Below are 20,871 nucleotides of genomic sequence, written 5' to 3' on the forward strand. Positions count from 1 at the left end.
CGGCCAGCTCCTGCCTCTCCAGCTGCTCCTAAACTCCCCCAGCAATCACCTCCTGCTGGGCCATGTCAAGCTGTGACCGGATCGGAGTGGCCCCTGCCATGGACATGCCTGAGGTCCTCAAGTCCCTGCTGGAGCACTCCCTGCCTTGGCCAGAGAAGAGGACAGGTAGGATCGGAGGTGGCTTGCGTTGGCTGGCTGCCCAGGTACCCAAGGGGTGAGGGCCACCCCAGGCACAGTGGCAGGACAGGCATCTCCAAGCTGGGGAGGGTCCCCAGCAGGGGTCCACCCTTGGCCTCTTCCTGGGCAGGAGGAAGGGCGGGGGTGCAGAGAGGGACACGGTGCAGAGTGCCGCTGCCACTTGGGGACTGTCCCTTGGACTGGCTAGCTTTGGGAAGCCGTGGCCAGTGTGTGGCCACTGACAGGTGCTGAGCTCACGTGGGACAAGGACAGGACCAGAGGGCCCTGCTGAGAGAACATATGGGATGCGGACTGCTTATTAAGTTCTCTGCATGTTGGGGTGGCAGAGGACTGGCAGAGCCCAAAGATCTGGGCAGCCTCCTGTGTCTGGAGAAGGGGCTTTCCTTTCTGCGCCGGCTTCAGCTCCCGCTTGCTCACGGGAGGGCTGAACCCATGGATGGGATGGAAGCTGTTATGTAACAGGACCACAGGCTTGAAGCCCTGGTTCCTAGGATACCACAGGCAAACACGGGGCGAGGGAGCCGTGGAGGAGGGTGTGGACCGAGGGGCAGAGCCAGCAGCCAGCACCAGGTGTCTCCTGAATCCTGCCTGAGGACCCAGGGCCACAGTGAACTTTGGGTGCCAGCCTGCTCAGGGTGCACCCACCTGATAAATATTTCTGCAAATCTCTTCTGCTTTAAAACAGCAGGGGCTCACACCCAGGCCCTCCTTGCTCAAACTCTGCAGGCGCCTTTAAAGGAGCCCAGCTGTCCTTTGCTGCCAGTCTGACTTACGGGTCCCAGGTGTCCCCTCAAGGGACCTTTCTCAGGCCTCTCCCTCATCCTGATGTGCTGGCTTCTGAGATATCTCATTCTTGGTAGCCCTGGCTGTCCCTGCAGGACTTCCTTCCACAGGACTCTTAGCCCACTCCCAAACTCTGGAGCCGGGGGACAGACACCATGGCCCCCTGACCTAACACAACCTTTGGAGAGCTGGACTCAGGAAAAAAAGGGGCTGGAGGTTCTGTTGTTTGTGGAGACCGCCCACAGAAGGAAGACTGTTCCCAGAGCTCAGGGGGACGCTGTCCCTGTGGGCAGTCTGGGCCACCCTCAGAGGCAGGCATCGTAGAAGGATTTCCTGCGCCCTCCTGCTGCTCATGAGGAGAAGCCCATCTCCTCATGAAACTCTCAGCTCAGCCTGGCTGATGGGCCACAGCTGACTTGTTTGCTCTGTCTGAACATGCCATGTGAGTGTGTGAGGCTGGAAGTCCTTCCAAAAGCTAGAGGTAGAGGGCTCCCTTCTCGGTCAGTCCAGGCACCCAGGGAGGGTAGGGTGGCGCACGTGGCCCAGCGCAGGCACAGGGAGCAGCTGGGCTGCCAGCAGGTCCATAGGGACAGCTCCCAGCAGGGCAGGGAAGGGTTCTTGGAAGCAACTCAGGGCCCTGCTCCTCAGCCCAGGGTAACAAGGCCTTTGAAGTGTGGCAGCAGCCACTGGCCTCTGGCTCCCAGCTGGTCCCCAGGGCCTTGAGACAGCTGGAAAGTCCCCATTGTTCACTGTGGATGGCAAAGTTGGGGCCCAGCACTGAGGGGACTCACCCAGTGTCTCAGGCAGAGCTTTGCTAAGAGCTGGGAAACGGACTGAAGACAGCTGGTCTGGTACAGCTAGGCTGGCCTAAGGGGAATGGACCAGAGTCTCAGGCCACCTCCTTTCACTTCTCTACGTGGTGTCTCACTGAGGGTCAGAAGCATGAGGCCCCATGGGACTGACAGATGCCAATGGGTGGAAAAATGAGGGGATGAGGGTTGAAGAGTCAAGGGGGTAGGTGCACCCCACAAAGACCTCACTCTCATTACTGCCCCAATTTGCAATCATCACTTTCTAAAGCTCCCAGATTCTTCAAATCTTTCACAAAAATGGATGTACTACCTGAAAAGCAATATGCCTTGGGGAAGAGAGTACACACTCCATCAGAACTAGAATTTCCAGCAGGTTCGTGGCAAGTACAGTTGACCCTTGGACAACACAGGAGTTAGGGGTGCAGAACCCCATGCAGTCAAAAATCCGCCTCTGACTTTACAGTCACCTTCCTGGATCCCCAGTGCCACATCCTCAGCTTCAACCAACCGCAGATGGGGTAGTACTGAACGTATTTAGTGAAAAAAATCTGCATATTAAGCGGACCTGCGCAGTTCAAACCTGTGTTATTCAAGGGTCAACTGTGGTTTACAAGTTCTTTGCAAAGCAGCTTCTCCCCCTGTGTTCCACACCCTGGCTTTGGCCCTCCCAAGAGGAGGACAACAGAGGTGCAGGGCTAGGTCTCAGCACGCCCTGGGGCTGCCCCTCAGCACTGCTCATCGTCCTCTTTGGTGTGAGGGGCATGGCTTTCTCTGTGGGCGCTGGAGACCTGTTTACAGACTCCCCACTCTCCCAGCCTCATTCTCGGCCAACCATTGGACAAGCTTTCCGTTGTGGGCAGTGAAATCGATGTCCAGTGGGAGAGTGGGTCTGTGTCCCAAGCTCTGACTCAGTTTCCCCTCTGTCTCTGGACTCTGATCCCTGAGAACTATTCTTCCTGTTTCCATGCCTGCCCTCTCTCCTGAGTACCCTCTTCCAAGAGGCGATTCTGTTCCAGACTACTCACTCTTTCTTCTCCAGCTTCTGGAAAGACCCTGCTTCTCTAAACAGTACTGTTAGCTCCTTACACCCTGTCCTTCCCTCACTCTGTGGGATCTTGGCTGTGCTCAGAGGCCAGCTCCTCATCTTTCTGCCAACTTTGGTCACTCAGGTATCCTTTTCAGGGCCCATGTAGCATGAAAGCACACCAGAGGTTGAATAAGGCCCCCACTTTGAGCTGGGCAGGCAGGGTCCCCACCTCGGGTACCCCACCAACAGGGTACCCTTGACATGCCTCTCTCCATCCCCAATCTCTGAAAAGGTAAAAAGAACATCTACTTCACAGACTGGATGCCAGGACCCAATGGGCTATCCTATGTGAAAGTGTTTACAAACTGGGAAGTGCCATGCTGTTCTCTGTGAAAGGCAAAGAGCAGCTAGGCCTGGAGTTATGCTCCTTCCATGGACATCACATTTTCAATCTGACCCTCACTCCCTTCTTTCCACACTCCTTCCCATGTATATTCTCCTTGAAAGAAGTGGATGGTGCCAGTTTGTGGGAGCACACACAGGGCTGTCTCCTTGGAAACATGTGCTGAGCCTCCTAGGGGCAGGGTGCCATCAGCACCGTACCAAACGGGACACAGGCCAGATCTCAGTGGGACTGGCCGGGCAGAGGCCAGGGTCTGGGTATCCTCCTCTTGGGGGGCTGAAGTGAACGGGCAAGAGGAAGGACTCAGAGCTGCCTGGGCTCTCCTGGGCCAGGCCTCAGTAAAGGTCCATGTGGTCACCCCCACCCGGAGCCTGAGGGAACCAGAGCAAACCTGAGAAATCCTGAAGTTGGCTTTCAGGGAAGAAGAGGGGAGGAGCCTCTACATCCTCATGTGTAGGCTCTAATCCTCACTACCACCTCCCAAGTGGTGAGGAAATGCACCCACAGGAACAGGATACACTCGGGGCCAGTGTGCGGCCAGCCTCTTCTTCACTCCTGCCTCCAGGGGTCGGCCTTCCTCTCTACCTGTCCCCCTAACCGTTCCCCACCACCACTCAGAGAAGCGTGAGAAATCCATTCTCACTGTTTGATTTTTGTTGTTGTTTGAGGGGTATCAGGTGTGTGCTGGGATCTATGCTAAGTCCTTTTACATCACCAGCTGTGAAATGGCTCTGCAAGGAGGTATCTGTTCCTCAGATGAGGACAATGATGCTCAGAGATGGGAAGGCCGCACAGTTGTCGAGGGGCTCCAACCCAGCTCCATCCCACCCACAGGACCCCCTCACCCCCACCCCCGTCTCTGAGTAGGACCTCTCCAGTCATGCAAACATTCATCACATTGAGTGCCTGCTCCACTTGTGGTGCAGTGGTGAGCAAGCGAGACAAACACTGCCCAGCTTGCCTGCTGTTTGCATTCCAGTGGGGAGAGACGGACAATCTGCTACCGGGAGGGCTGGGGCCAGCCCCTCCCAGTGGGTGACATCTGAGCCGAGGCCTGGAGATTCAGGAAGAGTCAGCTACACCAAGAACTTTCAGGCTGAGGGAACAACACCTGCAAAGGTCCTGTCTTGGGGCAGGAAAGACACATGTCTGAGGAATAAAAGGCCACTGTGGCTGCAGGAGGTGAGTAAGTGGGAGAGAAGGAAGAGGTGAGGTTGGAGAGACCCATAAGGGGGTGAGCCTGTATGGCCTTGAAGGTCATAAAGAAGAGTAAGGCTGTCAGCTCCCTGCCTGCAAGGTCCACCCACCCCCACTATTCTTGGGGAAGTGGCAGGTTGGGAGGAATGGGGTGTTCCCAGTACAACTCAACAGGGAATTGTAGGAAAAGAGAACCTCAGTTGAGCACTTGCTATGCTCTAAGTGCTGTTCTCAGCAGTGTGCCTGAATTGACTCCTTTACTCAGGCTCAGAGAGGTTAAGTAACTTGCCCAAGGTCACAAAAGAATTAGTCAAAGCAGGATTCAGACCTAGATGTTCCAGGTCCAGACACACCCTACACTGCGCCAACATGGCTTCCACTGGAAGATCCTTAGCTGTCGGGAAGTGGCTGTTGAGACGCAGCAGAGGCTGGAGGTGAAGGCTTTTCTCTGGACTTGGCACTCTTGGGGCCGCTCCCCATCTATAATCCTTACCTGAGGAGTGGACAAAATGCAAGCCAAACAGGAAACTAGTACTCTTGAGAGTATTGAAGAGATGGGCAAGCCTCCAACCACCACTTCTCCCCTAGAACACGCTGAGACCAAGGTAGAAACCACAGCCCAGAACTATGCAGCCACAGGTACGTGGGCTCAAAAGGAGGCAGCTGTTGGCAAGGCCGGGTGGGGGACTTGCCATAAGGATGGCTCACGCTCGTTATTCCAGGTTTGATGGTGATTCAAACACAATGACCGTTACTTAATGTTAATCATGTTCCAAATGTATATGACTTGGCTCAGAAAGGTTTTGTTAACCCTCCTACTAATACCAACAACAAAGTGAGCCAACAAATATTTACTGAGTTACTACCCTGAACAAAGCTTGGTGCTCTCCTGCATTTGGTATCATGAAACACACAGATAACTGAGCTTTGTCAGATCTCATTAGAAGCCTTCTCACCGTCCTGCTCTTACAGACGCCAGGCTCATGTCACATTTTGCCGTGAGTCAGAAGGCACAGGGGTGATGTCCTGCTAGATGCTATGTGGCCAAAGGCTCCCATGCTGCAGTATTAGCTCCTCTAAACTTCAAGTTTAAATAATCCAAACTGGTATAATGGCTTCATGAAGGGCTTTTGTTCTGCACATGCTCAACTGAATTAAATTTTTAACTTGGGTTTGTTAGCAAGTTTAGCTTAAAGAGTAGAATTGAAAGGCAGTCCAACTCTGGAAAATGAACATGGCACATCCCTTCTCTGCTGTAGCTTAGACTCTAGAACCATCCGACCCACAGCCTTGTCCCCTCACCCAGAATAATTCTCCCCCCGGGCCCAACACACCCCGAGCACAGGGAAGGGCAGCGGCCCGCCCACCCACCCCGTGCTATACACTGTTCAGGCCGCCACTGGACGTTTCTTCCCATACGTCGTCCTCATAACCTCCCTATGAGGTAAGCATGTCCGTTTCTGTTTCCAAGAGAAAAATAACTGAGGCTTAGAGAGCAGAAGTCACTTGTCCAAGGCCAAGTTGCTGGCCAGCCACTGAGGACTCTACCCAAGGCCTGATCCCACACCCGCAAAGTCACTGCTGCCCCAAGGACCACTCTTCCCTCAAGAAGTTGCTGCATTGAAACTCTATTACTAGAGAGTACTGAGGTACCACTCCACAGCTTTAACGTCTTAACCATGTAGTAACATGGTCTTTTAATAGAGTTAATTCCTTGCTGGGCTCACAAACACTATGGAAATTAGCTAACCACTTCTCACAACATTCATTCCTCCACTAAGAGAGAGGGCAAGTCTGTGCTGTTATTCCCACTTTACTGACAGGAGACAGAGGCAGAGAGAGGATGCTGGGGCGCTCCTCAGGTCAGCTGGGGAAGGAAGACAAGGACATAATGGCGCCTGCCTCCAGGGTGGTGCTGCTGAATGCTGCCAGTCAGCAATGTAGTGAACCTCCCAGCTTGCAAGTAAGCACGAGAGAGAACATGTTTATAATGTTCCTGTGCTGTTTGGGACACACCATTTACCCTGTGGTTATTCAGGGGAAAAAACTCATCTGGGGAGTGTCAGTACATGAACAGAGAACTTAATTAAAACTAAGTTTTAAAGCCCTAACCTGCTCACTGAGCTTCTCACCAGTGACACTTGCCTGTTAGATTAGTTGCTCCAGGCTGGGTGGTAAGTGGAAGACGGATAATCCCTTCTGGATAACTGTAGCTCAAAAAAAAAAAAAAAAAAAAAAAATCTAAATATTCACTCCCTCTTAGTACATTACCACCTTTGTCATAAATAAATGTTATAACTTCCCACTGTTATTTTACTATAAGTCCTACTCTAATATCTTGAGAATTTTTTTCCCTTCAATGATGCCACATTAGCCATGAAAATATACGTTTAACTCTTTGTTTTTTGGGGGGGAGGTGTAACTAGGTTTATTTATTTTGTTTTTAATGGAGGTACTAGGGATTGAACCTAGGACCTCATGCATGCTAGGCATGCATTCTATCACTGGGCTGTACCCTCCTCCCTAACTCTGATCTCAGTAAGTCTTTCCATAGCCAAACTAGCCATTAAAAAACAAAACAAAAACAGAACTTCATACATTGTTTTAATCAATTTCCTTGGACTATCCTTTGAAATTTGTTTCTAAAAACCTCTAGGTCAGTTTACCCTAAAGTTACCTTAGTTTAGCCACGTACAGAATCCCCACTAACAACTCGGCAACATAACAGAAGTCCTGTTCACAATTTAGTACTTTCACTTACTAGAGAGTGCCATGGGCACCATGCCTGCCTCCGCATAATGGACACACCAAGCCACAGATTTGTGCCCATCAGTGTTAGTAATGCTATAAAAACTGTTGCAGGTTTGCAATTGTACATTTTACACAAACTGGCTCACTGGAGCCCGGGATGGAGAGGTAAATCCTGCCCTATCTCCATCTGACGTATCAGGAAGAGGCCTGGAGAAATGAAGCAATTGGCTGGAGGTATCAGAGTCAGAAATGACTGAAACCTAATGAATGCGGCAGAGAACTTGAATTTTGGAGACAGACTCCATCACCCTGCCTCCACCACCACCCAGAGCTTCTTCAAACCTCTTGCTTTCCAGGATGTTCAGGGGCCCAACGTCTTTTTCCCCCCTCAACTCCCAGCCAAGTTGTGATTGTATCACCCTGACAACTTTCAGCTAACTGGGTGTTGCGGTCACACACCCACCCCACCAACCAAGGACTGCGCTCTGCCATTCCCCTAGCCCTGCTCTTGGAAGGCTGGAGTCATTGGAGGGATTTGGGATAAACAAGCTAAAGTCCCTGTCCTCTCAGGCAGGGAGAGCTGAGTATTGTTTGGGTTTGAGGCAGAGGACGATTTGTGCTATAAAAAGAGATACAAAGTGCTGGGTGCTGTTTAGGGCAGCTTCCTAAAACATCTCCAAATTTGTGTACCCGCCTCACGTTTCGCATTTTGTGTTTCATGAGGAACTCCTAGGAGAGTATTTGTATTTTTGAGAAGAGGTAGTTCTCCCACAAAATGTGTAATGGGTACCCTGTGTAAAGGAGTTTTATTTTTTTCCCCAGGAGAAAAAAGGGAAGGTCCTAGTGATGCAGGAAAACAGAGGTGGAGCATGAAAAGGACTGTGTCCCAGGTCTCGGTTCAGCCCCTGAGACGTGCCCCGCCAAATGTGGGTCCTTGGCTTCGCGCAGGAAGGAGTTCAAGAGCGAGCCACAGTTGAGTAAAGAGAGATACACTGAAAGGCAAGAGAAAGGCCATGAGGTGTGGGGGTTGGGTGCTCAGATTAAAAGTAGGCACACATTCCATAGACAGAGTGCAGGCCATCTCCGAAGAGGGAGGGGGCGAGAGAGAGAGAAAGAGAGCACAGCCGTGAGGCGCCATGTTGCTGGGTTTTATGGGCTTGGTGGCTTCATATGCTAATAAGTGGAAGGACCAGTCTAAGCAGCCTGCGGAAGGCGCTGGGATTCCCAGGAAGTTGGCCATTTCCCACTCTTTGACCTTTTGTGGCTAGCCCTGGGACTGCCAAGGTGCCCGTGGGCGTGTTATTTACCATGTTAATATATTACAATGAGCGTATAATGAGGCTCAAGATCTACTAGAAGTTAAATCTCCCACCATCTTGAGCCTCAAGGCCTACTGGGGGTTGAAATCTTTCACCATTTTGATGTTAATTGCTGTAGCATTCCTTGAATGGCTGTGCTCTGCCCCCTTCCATCCAGTCTCATTCCCCCCTCAGAGATTTTACTCCCATAATCTTATGGGGTTGCAGAGGGGTGAAGGTTGTCTTCCGAAACTTCTTCCAGGCTGAGTAGGGGCGTTGACCCTGCCTATCAGGGAGTAAAAATCTCTGAATGCCTAATCTAGGGGCCCCAGGGGCAGGACAGCCTTTTGCTTTTGCATCCAAGGGCTGAGGGTATGGGCTGGAATTGTTGCACAGCCATCATCTGATGTGGGGCTGCTGTAACCCACTGTTTTCATTGACTTTTGATGAATTTTCTTAAAGATGAAGCACCTCTGTAACAGCAGTCTGACAGTCTGTAATGACAAAAAGACTTAAAAGGCATGGTTAAACATTTGTAACCACCGCTACAGGTTATCATTTGTTTTTCTTAAACAGGCACCTGAGGTCTTGCATTGCCTCACAAGTGTAGGTCTCTCCTGGCTCCTGTTGGGGCTTATAAATTACAGGCTTTATTCTGGACAGATGTACCCAACTATCAATTCCTCGTAGCTTAACGGCAGTTGGGGTGCTCAGTAGTACCTGATATGGTCCCTTCCATTTTGGTTGCAGCTGGTCTTCAGGGGACCCCTCCTTCCAAGTTTTTAGTAAGACAAAGTCCCCTGATTGGACAGGGACTTCAACCTTTTCCTCTGTGGGAAAGGGCAACACTTTGTTTCCATAGTCTCAGAGAGCCTTTTGAACTTGACTTAAGCTAACAATGTGGGAAACTAATCTGAGTTTCCTTGTCAAACAGGAAATCTGCAGTTAAAAAGGGCCTCCATCCATCATTTCAAATGGGCTAAGTTTTAAAATTCCCTTAGGGGCCGTTCTTGTTCTTGGAAGGGCTATAGGCAGGAGGGGGACCCAGGTTTCTGAAATCTCCAGGTATAGCTTTGTAAGTGTTCTCTTTAGAACGTGATTTGCTTTTTCCACCTTGCCTGAGGATTGGGGCCTCCAGGAAGAGTGGAGGTGATAGTTAATACCTAGAGCTGAGGAAACCTGTTGAGTCATTTTGGCAGTGAAGGAGGGTCCATTATCACTCTGTAAGCTTTTTGGTAGCCCAAACGTCGGGATTATTTCTTTGAGCAGAAAATTTGACACTTCTATTGTTCTTTCTGTTCTGGTGGGGAAAGCTTCTACCCATCCTTAAAGGTGTCTATGATTACCAACAGGTATTTCCATCCCTTACAAGAGGGCATCTGGGTAAAGTCCATTTGCTAGTCTTCCTCTGGATAAGTTCCCCGATGTGTGGGCCTTAAGGGGGGGGGGGGTATAGGGTGACTCCCTGGGTCATTGCAGCACCAAGTTCACAGGCCCTAGTGACTTCCTTAACAATTTGGGACAATCCCTTGCCTAGGAACACTTGAGAAATTAGTCTGAGCATGGAGTCCCGCCTAGGTGGGTGGACTAATGGAGATGCTTAATTATTTTCCATTGTTTGTCCCTAGGTATGAGAAGCTTATTATCTTTTGTCAGCATCCCAAGAGATTCTTTTCTAGCCCTGTGTTTAGGCCATTCAACCTCTTCAGGTGTACAGGACGGCACCATTGGGAGAGGCTGGTCCTCAGGTAGGAGAACTGCAGCTTGTAAGACTGGCTGTTCTCTGACTGCAACTTTGGCGCCTTGTCTGAGAGGATGTTTCCCTTTATAAGGGAAGAATCACTCTTTGGGTGTCCCCTGCAGTGTATGACTGCAACCTCTTTCGAAAGCTGGACTGCTTCTAGGAGTTTTAGAATTTCTACCTCGTGTTTGATAGGGGACCCCTTGGCTGTGAGCAGTCCTCTTCCTTTCCATATGGCAGCAAGGGCATGTAACACTAGGAATCCATCAGTATACATATTGATTCTTAAACCTTTTCTTAACTAGAGTGCTCTGACTAAAGCGATCAGTTCAGCCTTTTGGGCAGAAGTCTGGGAGGGCAGAGCTCCAGACTCAATGACTGTTTGTAGGTTTGCTATAGCGTAACCAGCTCTCCTTGTTTCGTTATGTATAAAGCTGCTTCCATCAGTAAACCATCCTGCATCGGGATTGACAGGGGCTCATCCCTGAGATCTGGCCGGCTACGGTAAACTTGTTCAATAGTCTCCACAAAGGAGTGAATAAGGGTGAGTCTGGATGCAGAGGAATACAAAAGAAAGCATCCTTTAGGTCTAGTACTGTGAACCAGATTGCATTTTCTGGGACCTGGGTCAATAAAGTATAGGGATTAGGGACTATAGAATGAATAGGGACCACTGCCTCATTAAGTGTCCTTAGATCTTGAACAAACCGGTATTCTCCATTTTGCTTTCTTATGGGCAAAATGGGAGTATTACATGGAGATTGGCAGGATCGTAACAGCTGTACTTAAAAAACTTGGTTATTAAAGGCTGGATACCTTGTTGGGCCTTGGGCCTCAAGGGATATTGTCTCCTCCATGCATAATCAGCATTTGGCTTTAAGGAGATCTGAACTGGGGGCACATTAGTGGCCTTGCCTGGGAACTCTGTGTCCCAGACAACAGAGTTTACTTGAGAAACAATATGAGGTGGAAGGGAGAGCTCCCCTGATTTAGTATTGAGGTGGGTTCCCAAGGCCAAGAGTTTTTCTTGGTGGATGCCTTCTTGATGAGGGTCTCCAAATTGTATTACTGTCTGGAGTTTAGTGAGTAAATCCCTTCCCAACAAGGGGATGGGGCATTCAGGCATGAGCAGAAACTGATGTGCAAAGGTAAAATTTTCTAGCAGGCAGCTAAGGGAGGACGTGAATCGCTTGGTTTCGGGCTTTCTATCAATCCCCGTTACTTCACAGTATTAGAAGGACAAGGGTCCAGGAAAATCAGTCAGCACAGAGTAGGCAACTGCTGTATCTAAAAAAAAACAACAACAACAACAAAAAAAAAACTTCTGCTTGCCACGTCAAGGGTTACCAGAGGCTCCTCCAGAGAAATGACCAAATGTCCTATGGGAGCCAGGGAGGGCCTTGGGCCCCATCGGTCTTCAATTATCTCAGCCATCATTGGTTTGGGAACCCCAAGCCTTCTTCAGGGCTGGGGGCAGTCCCATTTCCAGTGGCCTTTTCGTTTGCATAGTGGGCAGGGTCCCCATGAACCTTTTTTAAACATAGGGCATTCATTCTTCCAGTGGCCCTCCTGGCTGCACTTTAAACAGGTCCCTTTTTGGCAAGGCAGTGGCTCTGATCCAGGCTTCCTGGATCCTGTTCTTGCCATGGGTCTTTGTGGAGGGTAACCCTGAGGTGGTGCAGAGATTAAGGCTGCCGCTAGGAATTGTGCCTTTTGCTGTTGTCCCTGAATCCTTTTTGCATCTTCAACCTTGTCTCTATTGTTAAATACTTTAAATGCCAGATCTATGAGCTGATTCATAGGGGTCTGGGGTCCCCAGCTACCCAGAAGGGGCCTTAGGTGTAGATAACTGGGAAGATTATCCCCCCTCAGAGTCGAGGGAGGTAAAAGCTCCTGGCTGTGGGTCTCGGGGAGGTGGACCCATAAAGAGTCATCTAAAACATCGAGCTCCTGTTGGGGGAGACGCTTTGAAGGGCACAGGAGCCAGGCATACCCAGCAGGAGTTCCCTAGACCTAGGTCTTGGGATAGGGCCAGAAACATTTGGAAGTATGAGACTTCCCTCTGTTTACCTCCTTTTACAAAACAGGTCTAGCTCTAAGATGGCATTGTAATTTAATGACCCATTCTTTGGCCAGACCTCTTTGTCCCCTAGTTTGTATAGGGGCCGTGCAGTATTACAAAGAAAAATTAACTCCTTTTTCTTTAAACTATCCTGTTTAAACTTTTCCCAGTTTAATAATATGCATCCTAATGGGGACTCCATTGAGATACTTGTAGTTGTCCCCATCTTGGTTAGGATGTCCTGTCCGTGAGCCTGAGGTGCTCCTTTGGACTGGTTAAGGGAAGGAACAAGGGCCAGGAGGAAAAATGTGACTAGTGTCCCAAGGTCTAAATCCTTTAGAGGGAAGGAGACCTAGGTCCTAAGTCAACTAAGCCAATTACCTTTAGCAAGAGGGAAACAAAATAGCTTCAAAAGGTAAAAATCTAGGACAAAACTGTAATGCTATAGCCACAACGCTTCCTAGACTAGAAATCCTTAGGCCCACTGAGGGAGTGCCTGCCTGCAACTCCGTCTCAGAGGTACTAAAACGTGCGACCCCACCGAGGGGTGCTACAACCTGCGATCCCACCAAGGGATGCTAGAAACCGCGATCTGCAAGGGAAGTGCCTGCCCGCGACTCCCGCCTATGGATGCAATGAGGCTGTGCGCCCCGAGAACTCGGGGAGGGCAGGGCCACAAATTTTCAAAGGGGAACTCCTGGAGTCCCCTAATTTGGGCTCCCTTTCGCAGTTCCGGCGTCCCAGAACTGGATCAAGTCCATGCAGGGAAAGGGAATCGGGCTCAAGGAAACACGGAGGGGAATCTCACCCAGTTAGGTTGCCAATTACTTGCCACATGGTCTTCGTTTGGATGTCCAAGTGGTTTCCTTGGTGGATCTTTTCGAGTTCGAAAGATAGAGCGATAGAGGAGAGACTGAGAAAAGATCGAGGGGAGAAATCCTTGGGCTCGGTGGGCTCCTTCACAGCTAGAGAGATGGTCTCTGCCAGATCCTGCAGGCAGCGTCAGCCGCCACCTAAAGGGCTACTTGAATCTGCATGGTGCGGGAGAAACCCCCTGCCACCCTCCGAAGAGAGGGGAGCCATAGCCCAATAGGCGGACCAAGAGTATGACCTTTGAGTCCCATTTCTTTATGTAAATGCCCCACATTAGGTGCCAAAGATATGATGCAGGAAAATAGATGTGGGGCATGAGGAGGGCCGTGTCCCAGGCTTCAGTTGAGCCCCTGGGACGTGCCCCGCCAAGTGTGGGTCCTTGGCTTCGCGCAGGAAGGAGTTCAAGAGCGAGCCACAGTTGAGTAAAGAGAGATACACTGAAAGGCAAGAGAAAGGCCATGAGGTGTGGGGGTTGGGTGCTCAGATTAAAAGTAGGCACACATTCCATAGACAGAGTGCAGGCCATCTCCGAAGAGGGAGGGGGCGAGAGAGAGGGAGAAAGAGAGCACAGCCGTGAGGCGCCATGTTGCTGGGTTTTATGGGCTTGGTGGCTTCATATGCTAATAAGTGGAAGGACCAGTCTAAGCAGCCTGCGGAAGGCGCTGGGATTCCCAGGAAGTTGGCCATTTCCCACTCTTTGACCTTTTGTGGCTAGCCCTGGGACTGCCAAGGTGCCCGTGGGCGTGTTATTTACCATGTTAATATATTACAATGAGCGTATAATGAGGCTCAAGATCTACTAGAAGTTAAATCTCCCACCATCTTGAGCCTCAAGGCCTACTGGGGGTTGAAATCTTTCACCATTTTGATGTTAATTGCTGTAGCATTCCTTGAATGGCTGTGCCCTGCCCCCACTCCATCCTGTCTCACTTCAGAGCTGTTTGGGATTTTAGAGATTATCTAGCCCAACTCCTAAATTTTATAGACGAGGAAACAGGCTTAAGTGAACCAACTGGACTTTCCCAAGGTCACAAGCTAGTAAGCGGGAGGACAGAAGCCTGTGCTCCGGCTCTGGCTCAGGGCTGGGCCCTTTCTCTCCACTATAGGCCTCAAGAATGCTTACTCCACGCTAGTGTTTATCTGGCTACCACGCCTGCACTAGAAACCCAGGATCAGTGGAGAACCTGACACCCTTTCAGCAGCGGCCAAGCCTGCTCGGGCCATCCATACAGCAGGGCTGGTCTCCGACCGTGGCCCTGCCCTCAGTCAACCTCTGGTTTGCGGAGTAGGCGGGGTGAGGGCTGAGATCTGTCCCACGACCCTGGGCACGGTCCTGGGAACAAAAAAGCCCGCCCCTCCCCTCCGCGCCGCAGCCCGCACGTGCTGCGCCTCGTGCACCGCCCCAGCCCCGCCCCCGCCCCCGCCCCCATTGGCTGCTCTGAGCCACCCCCCTCCTCCCCATCCCGGAGCGACTAGGCTCTGCTGCGGCTGCACGTGACCCAAGGGGGGTCGGGCGCGCGGCCCCAGTGGGCTCTCTGATAGGTTCCTCCCGCCAGCCGGGCCCCTCCCAGCCCCGCCTCCCTTCAGTCGCTCGTCTGGAAGGTGGGGAGATTGGGATACAAGGGAGGGGAGAGCGGTTATGGTGGTCCGAGAGGAGGGTCGGAGTAATGAAGAAGGAGCCGAGGGTGAAACCACGGGTAGAGGGAAACGGGCTTTCGCGGAAAAGGGCCTCTGACCCAGAGTCCAGCAGGCGCCAATCAGGTGACACAGAGGCGGGTGGGCGGGGCCTCCCGCCTTGCTCCTCACCTGGTCCCGCACGTGTCTCGTTTACCCTGGCGGCCTAACCAATCGCGACCCGGAAGGCTGCGCCTGCCCGTCTCGCATAGCGGGCCAATCCTAAACTGCAATCCGGGGAAGCTGGCTGGGCCTAATGAATAATTAATATTCCAGAGCCTGTCCGCAGGCGGGGTAAGGATGGAGGGAGGTGGGGGTGCCGCTGGGCGCCTGCGCAGTAGCTGCCCGTGTCGGCAGCTGCGGCGGGTCGCACGGCTCAGTCCCATCTTGGGGGGCGGGCGGGGGAGGCGAGGCGCGCGAGCAGAGCGCGGGGCACGATGTCCGACGCGGGCGGCGGAAAGAAGCCGCCTGTAGAGCCGCAGGCGGGGCCAGGCCCGGGGCCGGGTCGCGCAGCTGGGGAAAGGGGTCTGCCGGGCTCCTTCCCTCTCGTCTTGAAGAAGCTGATGGAGAACCCCCCGCGAGAGGCGCGCCTCGGTGAGGGAAGGGGGTCCGCGCTTGCCTGGGGGCGGGGTTTCTGCAAGGGCGGGGCCTTTTGAGGGCGGGGCCGGGGAGGTCGGAGGTCAGGGTGTAGTGGTCCAGAGGAGGGGGATGGGGCCAGGGATGACGAGGGGCTTGGAGGGTGAGGCAAAAGGGTTGGGAAGAGAAGGTCGGGGGCGAGTTGAGAGAGGCTGGGTCATATGGGGGTTGGCGGGGAAGGGTCAGGAGGGAGAGGGTAGGGTGGGGGTCGCGATGAGAAGATTCTTTGGGGCGACCCGGAGCGCGCGACATGTAGGGGATACTGAGGAGGCTCATGAGGGTCGCAGCAGCCACTTAAATGACGCTTCAGGGCGCCTTCTCTGGCGACGCCTGCATCAGAATCACTTGGGATGTTTGTTTTAAAATGCTGGTTCCTAGGCCCCTTCGACGACCCTTCTGCGGCTCCTGGGACAGGAATCTGCATTTTAAGGAGTATCCCACCCCCATCTCCGTGATTCCAAAGTCCACTAAAGTTTGCGATGCCCTGATATACAGTAGCGAATTGTCTTTGTATATGGCCTGCCCCGCTCTGGGGAGCAGGACCTATCTTCATCCCTGCGTGTGAGTATCCCCACTTAATAGGTTCTCCCTGGAGATTTTCTGGAAATGAGTTTCAGGGCTGCTGCTGAGTTGGGGGAGGGGTGTCAGGAGAAGAGATGAGAGGTGCCTTATCAGGGAGAGATTGGGATGAGGCAGGTAGAGGAATGAGGGTCAGAATGAGGCTACTGAGGCCTGTCACCTGGTTGTTTGGGGCTGACCCTAGACTTTGGGGCCGCGGTGGCAGGTCTGGGCTTTGGCTTGTTTCCTAGGCCACGAAGGTCCCTGGGGCCTCTGTGGAAAGCAGGTTTGGCCTTGTTTTTTGGCCTGGGAACGTGAAGTTCAGGGAGCAGCAGGAGTGCCACCTATAGTGGGGTTTTAGGTGCCCTAAAGTATGCTTTCAATCTGAGAGATTTGAATTTCCAAGAACCACTGGTGTAGTTCAGGGATTTGGGAAGGAATGGGCCTTCTGTGAATTACCTGTCTTGGAGAATTAATTTTCTTTTTAAAAATGCCATTTCTCTTCCTTTCCTGGATGTGTTCTGAGGCTCCCATCCCTATGGCTGTCACTGTTGGGTTATAAATAGGTTTAGCACATCAGGTGAGGCCCGGCTCTCTCCTCCTGCTTCAGGACCTCATGTGCATAGACCCTTTTGTTTGTTTTTAAAGTTAATACTTTGTTCCAAATCTGGGGCTGAGAAAAGCTGCCAGGACAGGTGTACACATCTGTTGGTTCGTGTTCAGGATTACCAAATAATTACCATCCATAACAATCATTCCACCTTGTGTCTGCAGAATGCTCACAAAGCATTTTGATATAATCTTATTTTATTTAGTCTTCCTCAGCCGTCCTATAGAGTATTATCCCCACTTCTCAGATGAGAAAAGCTGAGGCTCAGAGAGATGAAGGGGTCTCTAAAAGGTCACATAGCTAGGGCATGCTCTTTACTGTATCACTGGCAACTACTGATGTCAGTCCCTGTGATCTGAGAGTGTTGGATGTAGTCCTTTATGGTCTCTTATAATTTTTAAAACCCCATCTTATAAAAATGCTGATTAAAAATTATCCTTAATTGCTCAGGCAACTAACTGTTCCTCGTCTTTCAGTATGGCTGTTTTTCTCCCCTCTCCTGCTTCCTTTTATCCCCATGACCCCACCCAACATGGACCACAGTCATTTCTGAACAGAATGTAGAGTCAAGATCTCAGGGGAGGAGAACAGGGAGGCCATCTGGCCCACCCAGCCCACCAAAGCTTGGCTTTCTTACTTCCCATTTGGTTTTAAACCAAAGCCTGGTACAGAAGGCAGTTGCAAGAATTCGAATTAATTCATATTAGAAGGCATGACCAAATTCTGTTTGTCAAAACCTCCATCTTAACTCACTGGGTGTATCCGTTTTTATTGGACCAAAAGGCTGCTTTTTGGCTGTGGTGTAGAAGTCCATGCATGACTGGATAATTTCCAACATAATCATATTTGATTTCTCTCTTCCATTTCAGAATCCAGAGTTCAAAGTCGTCTCCCTCAATTTGAAAACCTGTTATGAGCTTGTCATGATTTTATCTCCCACTTCCCTGATTAGCCACCGTGTCACTTTGATTTCCTTCCAACCTTGTCAGATTTCTCTCTTGTCTTTTTTTTTTTTCCCTTAATTTGCCCTTTCTTGGATATCCACGTGCCTAACTTTTTGACTGAGACAGTTAGGTAGGATCCGGCCCCCACTGATTGATTAGTTTTGCTTTGAAGGGGAGCAAGCTTTCTTCTTCAGGTCCACCCCACTCCTTTTTCCCAGAAAACCTGCCTTCAGTCTTCTTTGCTTATTCAGGGATCCAGGTCTCTTGAAATGGTTGCTCTGAAAAAGGTCCTGAAAAGACAGCTCCCGGCCCTCTATTTAATAAACCTGAAGGGAGTCTGTTTACAAACCTAACCTTCTTCATTCAATATACACGTTTTCCCATGGCCCACTGAGATCTAGAAATGAATAACACAGTCCCTGTCCTGAACGAGCTCACAGTAATAATGAATGCCTGCTGTGTGCCCTGAGCTCTATGAGACATTTTCAGATGTTACCTCTAGTGTTCACCAGAGGCAGCTTTATCCTTATTTACAGTGAAGGACACTGAGGCTGGAGAGGTCTAAAGTCACACATCACTGCAGTGGGCGGCAGAGCTGGGATCCAAGCCCTGGGCTGGGTTGTTGTGGAGAAGTACAGCTGGAGGGGACAGGACAGGACAGGAGAGGAGAACATAAAATCATCCTTTCCCTAAACTCCATTTCCTCCCTGTAGCCTTTATGGCAGATGCTAATCCCACATCCATTCTTTTTTTTGGTAGGGGGTGGTGGGGAGATAATTAGGTTTATTTATTTTTAATGGAGGTACTGGAGATTGAACCCAGTGCTAAGCAGGCACTCTACCACTGAGCTATATCCTGCCCCCTCCCACAGCCCATTCTGAATTAACCCTGGGACCATATCAGGCCTCAGAGCTTGTGGTGAGCATCCTGGGAAGCCCAGGCATGGATGAGGGCATCCTGCCATCTCTAAAGGAGACCATCTCTAAAAGGGCCTGGTTCAAGCCCCAGCTTGTAAGTGGAGGATAAAGTGGGCTCTTGAAATGTATGGATGGAGCAGGACTCTGAGAGAGGTGGGTCCACCCTGTGAGGCTCACTTCTCACCCCCTGGGATCGAGTCACCCTCTTGTGTGGTGTCTCATCACAGATTTTGTGTTTGCAGATAAGGAAAAGGGGAAGGAAAAGCTGGAGGAAGATGAGGCCGCAGCAGCCAGCACCATGGCTGTGTCAGCCTCCCTGATGCCGCCCATCTGGGACAAGACCATCCCGTATGATGGCGAGTCTTTCCACCTGGAGTACATGGACCTGGACGAGTTCCTGCTGGAGAACGGCATCCCCGCTAGCCCCACCCACCTGGCCCAGAACCTGCTGCTGCCCGTGGCCGAGCTTGAAGGGAAGGAGTCAGCCAGCTCTTCCACGGCATCCCCACCATCCTCTTCCACTGCTGTCTTTCATCCCTCGGAAACCGTGTCCAGCACAGGTGGGTGACAGGGCTTTGGGTAGGGCCACCTGCCCCCTCCAAGGAAATCCACTCCCCACTAAGGGCTGCTTGTGGCCACACCCCTGGTGAGCCCTTCCCTCAGGGGAGGTCCCAGTGGGCCTGTAGTGGGGAGAAACGCTCTGCCCCCACCCTTCAGCACAGTCCCCTGAGGCTGGAGATAAAAATAGCAGTCACAACAACTCGGTCAGAGCCTTTCTGGTGCTGGGTTGCTGCAGATGGTCAGCACAGTGGAGTGAGCCCTCCCAACGGAGGCTTGCAAGATAGAAATCTCATTCCGCATTTCCTCAGCACTGCTCCTTACCCCAGCGTGAACTTCGCCACAGGTTATCATTATAATACTAACACCAGCTAACATTTATTTAGCACTTACTCTGTGCCAGGCATTGACATGTAGTCCTCACAAGGATACTATTGTCCCCATTTTGTAGGTGAGGAAACTGAGAAACTAAGTAACTTGCCCACGGTCACACAGCTGGTAGGTAGTGGAGTCAGCCCTTGAACCCAGGATGTCTGACTCTGTAGCCAGGTACTGCTTAGGCACTGGCACCAAGAAGGCATTTCCGTTGCCAGGACAAATACTATCTTTGGGATTCCTCCTTCACCCTCTTGTCCTTTTTCTGTTCTATCTCTGGGGATTGGTTGGTTGGTTTTCTGGCCCCCTGGGCATGAACCCACCAGAGGAGGCATGGCCCCCACTTCCAGGGCTCTGCAAAGCTTTCTGCGGGCTCAGTTGGAGGTGTTCAGGCTCATGGCTCCCGGGCAAGACCCCAGGAGCTGGTGTGGAACCTGTACCCAAGGAATTCTTGTGCTCTTTTTGCTTTTTATTATGGAAAAATGTTCAAATACAAAAGTAAAGGGCTCCTGTAATGTACCTGTATGTAACCATCACTCAATGTCCGCAGTTCTTAACTCATAACCAGTCTTATTTTCTGTAACCTCCTCCATTCCCCTCACCTGATTATTTTCCATCAAATGCTGGGTATTATAGCATTTGATCCATAAATATTTCAATGTATATGTAAACTATACAGGCTCTTTTAAAAAAACAGAACAAAAATACCAGATTTACATCTGAAATCGATGGTAAAGCCATCAGCATTCAAATTTCCAAAAAGTGGTCTCATCAATGTTATTGTTTTATGGTTCACTTGAGTCAGGAGCCAAACAAGACCTACACGTTGCTTTAGTTCTGACTCTTAAATCTCTCGTAATCTCTTGGTTCCCCTCTCCTTTTTATTTCTTTGCAGTTTATTTGTTGAGGAAACCATTTGTCCTATAGAGTTTGTCCATGCTAGATTTTTCTGACTCTATTCCTTTTAACATGTTCCTCTGCCCTTCATTTCTTTCCTGTAAATCGTTCAGATCAAGAGGCTTCAGCTGATTCCAGCCAAATTCTTGTTAGAAGGCAGCTCGTTTTTTGTGTTTGTCAGGTTGTCCTGCAAGGCTGGTTCCATGTGCATGTAGGGGACAGAGCTGGAAACAGGCCCTCCTCTCATACCTTAGACCACCTTTGTGGCATTCACCTTTGATTTTGGTATTTTTTTTTTAATTGAAATGTAGTGTTAGCTTTACAATGTTGTGTTAGCTTCTGGTGTACAGCATAGTGATTCAGTTATACATATATGTGTGTGTATATATATATATATATATAGTCTTATTATAGGTTATTACTGATTTGTTTTTAAGTAAACCTTTATAACAAAGTATGGCATCTGGAAGTGCCCATATCATAGGTGTACCACCCGATGAATCTTCACAGAGTGAACCCACCCATGTAACTTCCACCCACATCAGGATAGAGAACAC

General features: G+C 50.7%; 1 protein-coding gene across 2 annotated transcripts in view; it reads left to right on the forward strand.

The window, feature by feature from the left end:
* Positions 1 to 20,871, forward strand: part of TEF (TEF transcription factor, PAR bZIP family member) — a 28,046-nt gene continuing 7,175 nt past the window's right edge. Inside the window, exons 1-2 of one of the 2 annotated variants that reach the window (XM_032492322.1) lie at positions 1 to 165; positions 18,727 to 19,044. In XM_032492322.1, the coding sequence (XP_032348213.1) occupies positions 63 to 165; positions 18,727 to 19,044 (421 nt within the window). In that variant the 5' untranslated portion in view covers positions 1 to 62. Of the gene's footprint in view, positions 166 to 15,150; positions 15,414 to 18,726; positions 19,045 to 20,871 lie in introns of those variants that run through there. The other variant, XM_032492321.1, reaches the window with a different exon arrangement.

Source organism: Camelus ferus, chromosome 12 (assembly GCF_009834535.1).
Source record: "Camelus ferus isolate YT-003-E chromosome 12, BCGSAC_Cfer_1.0, whole genome shotgun sequence".
Taxonomy (NCBI): domain Eukaryota; kingdom Metazoa; phylum Chordata; class Mammalia; order Artiodactyla; family Camelidae; genus Camelus; species Camelus ferus.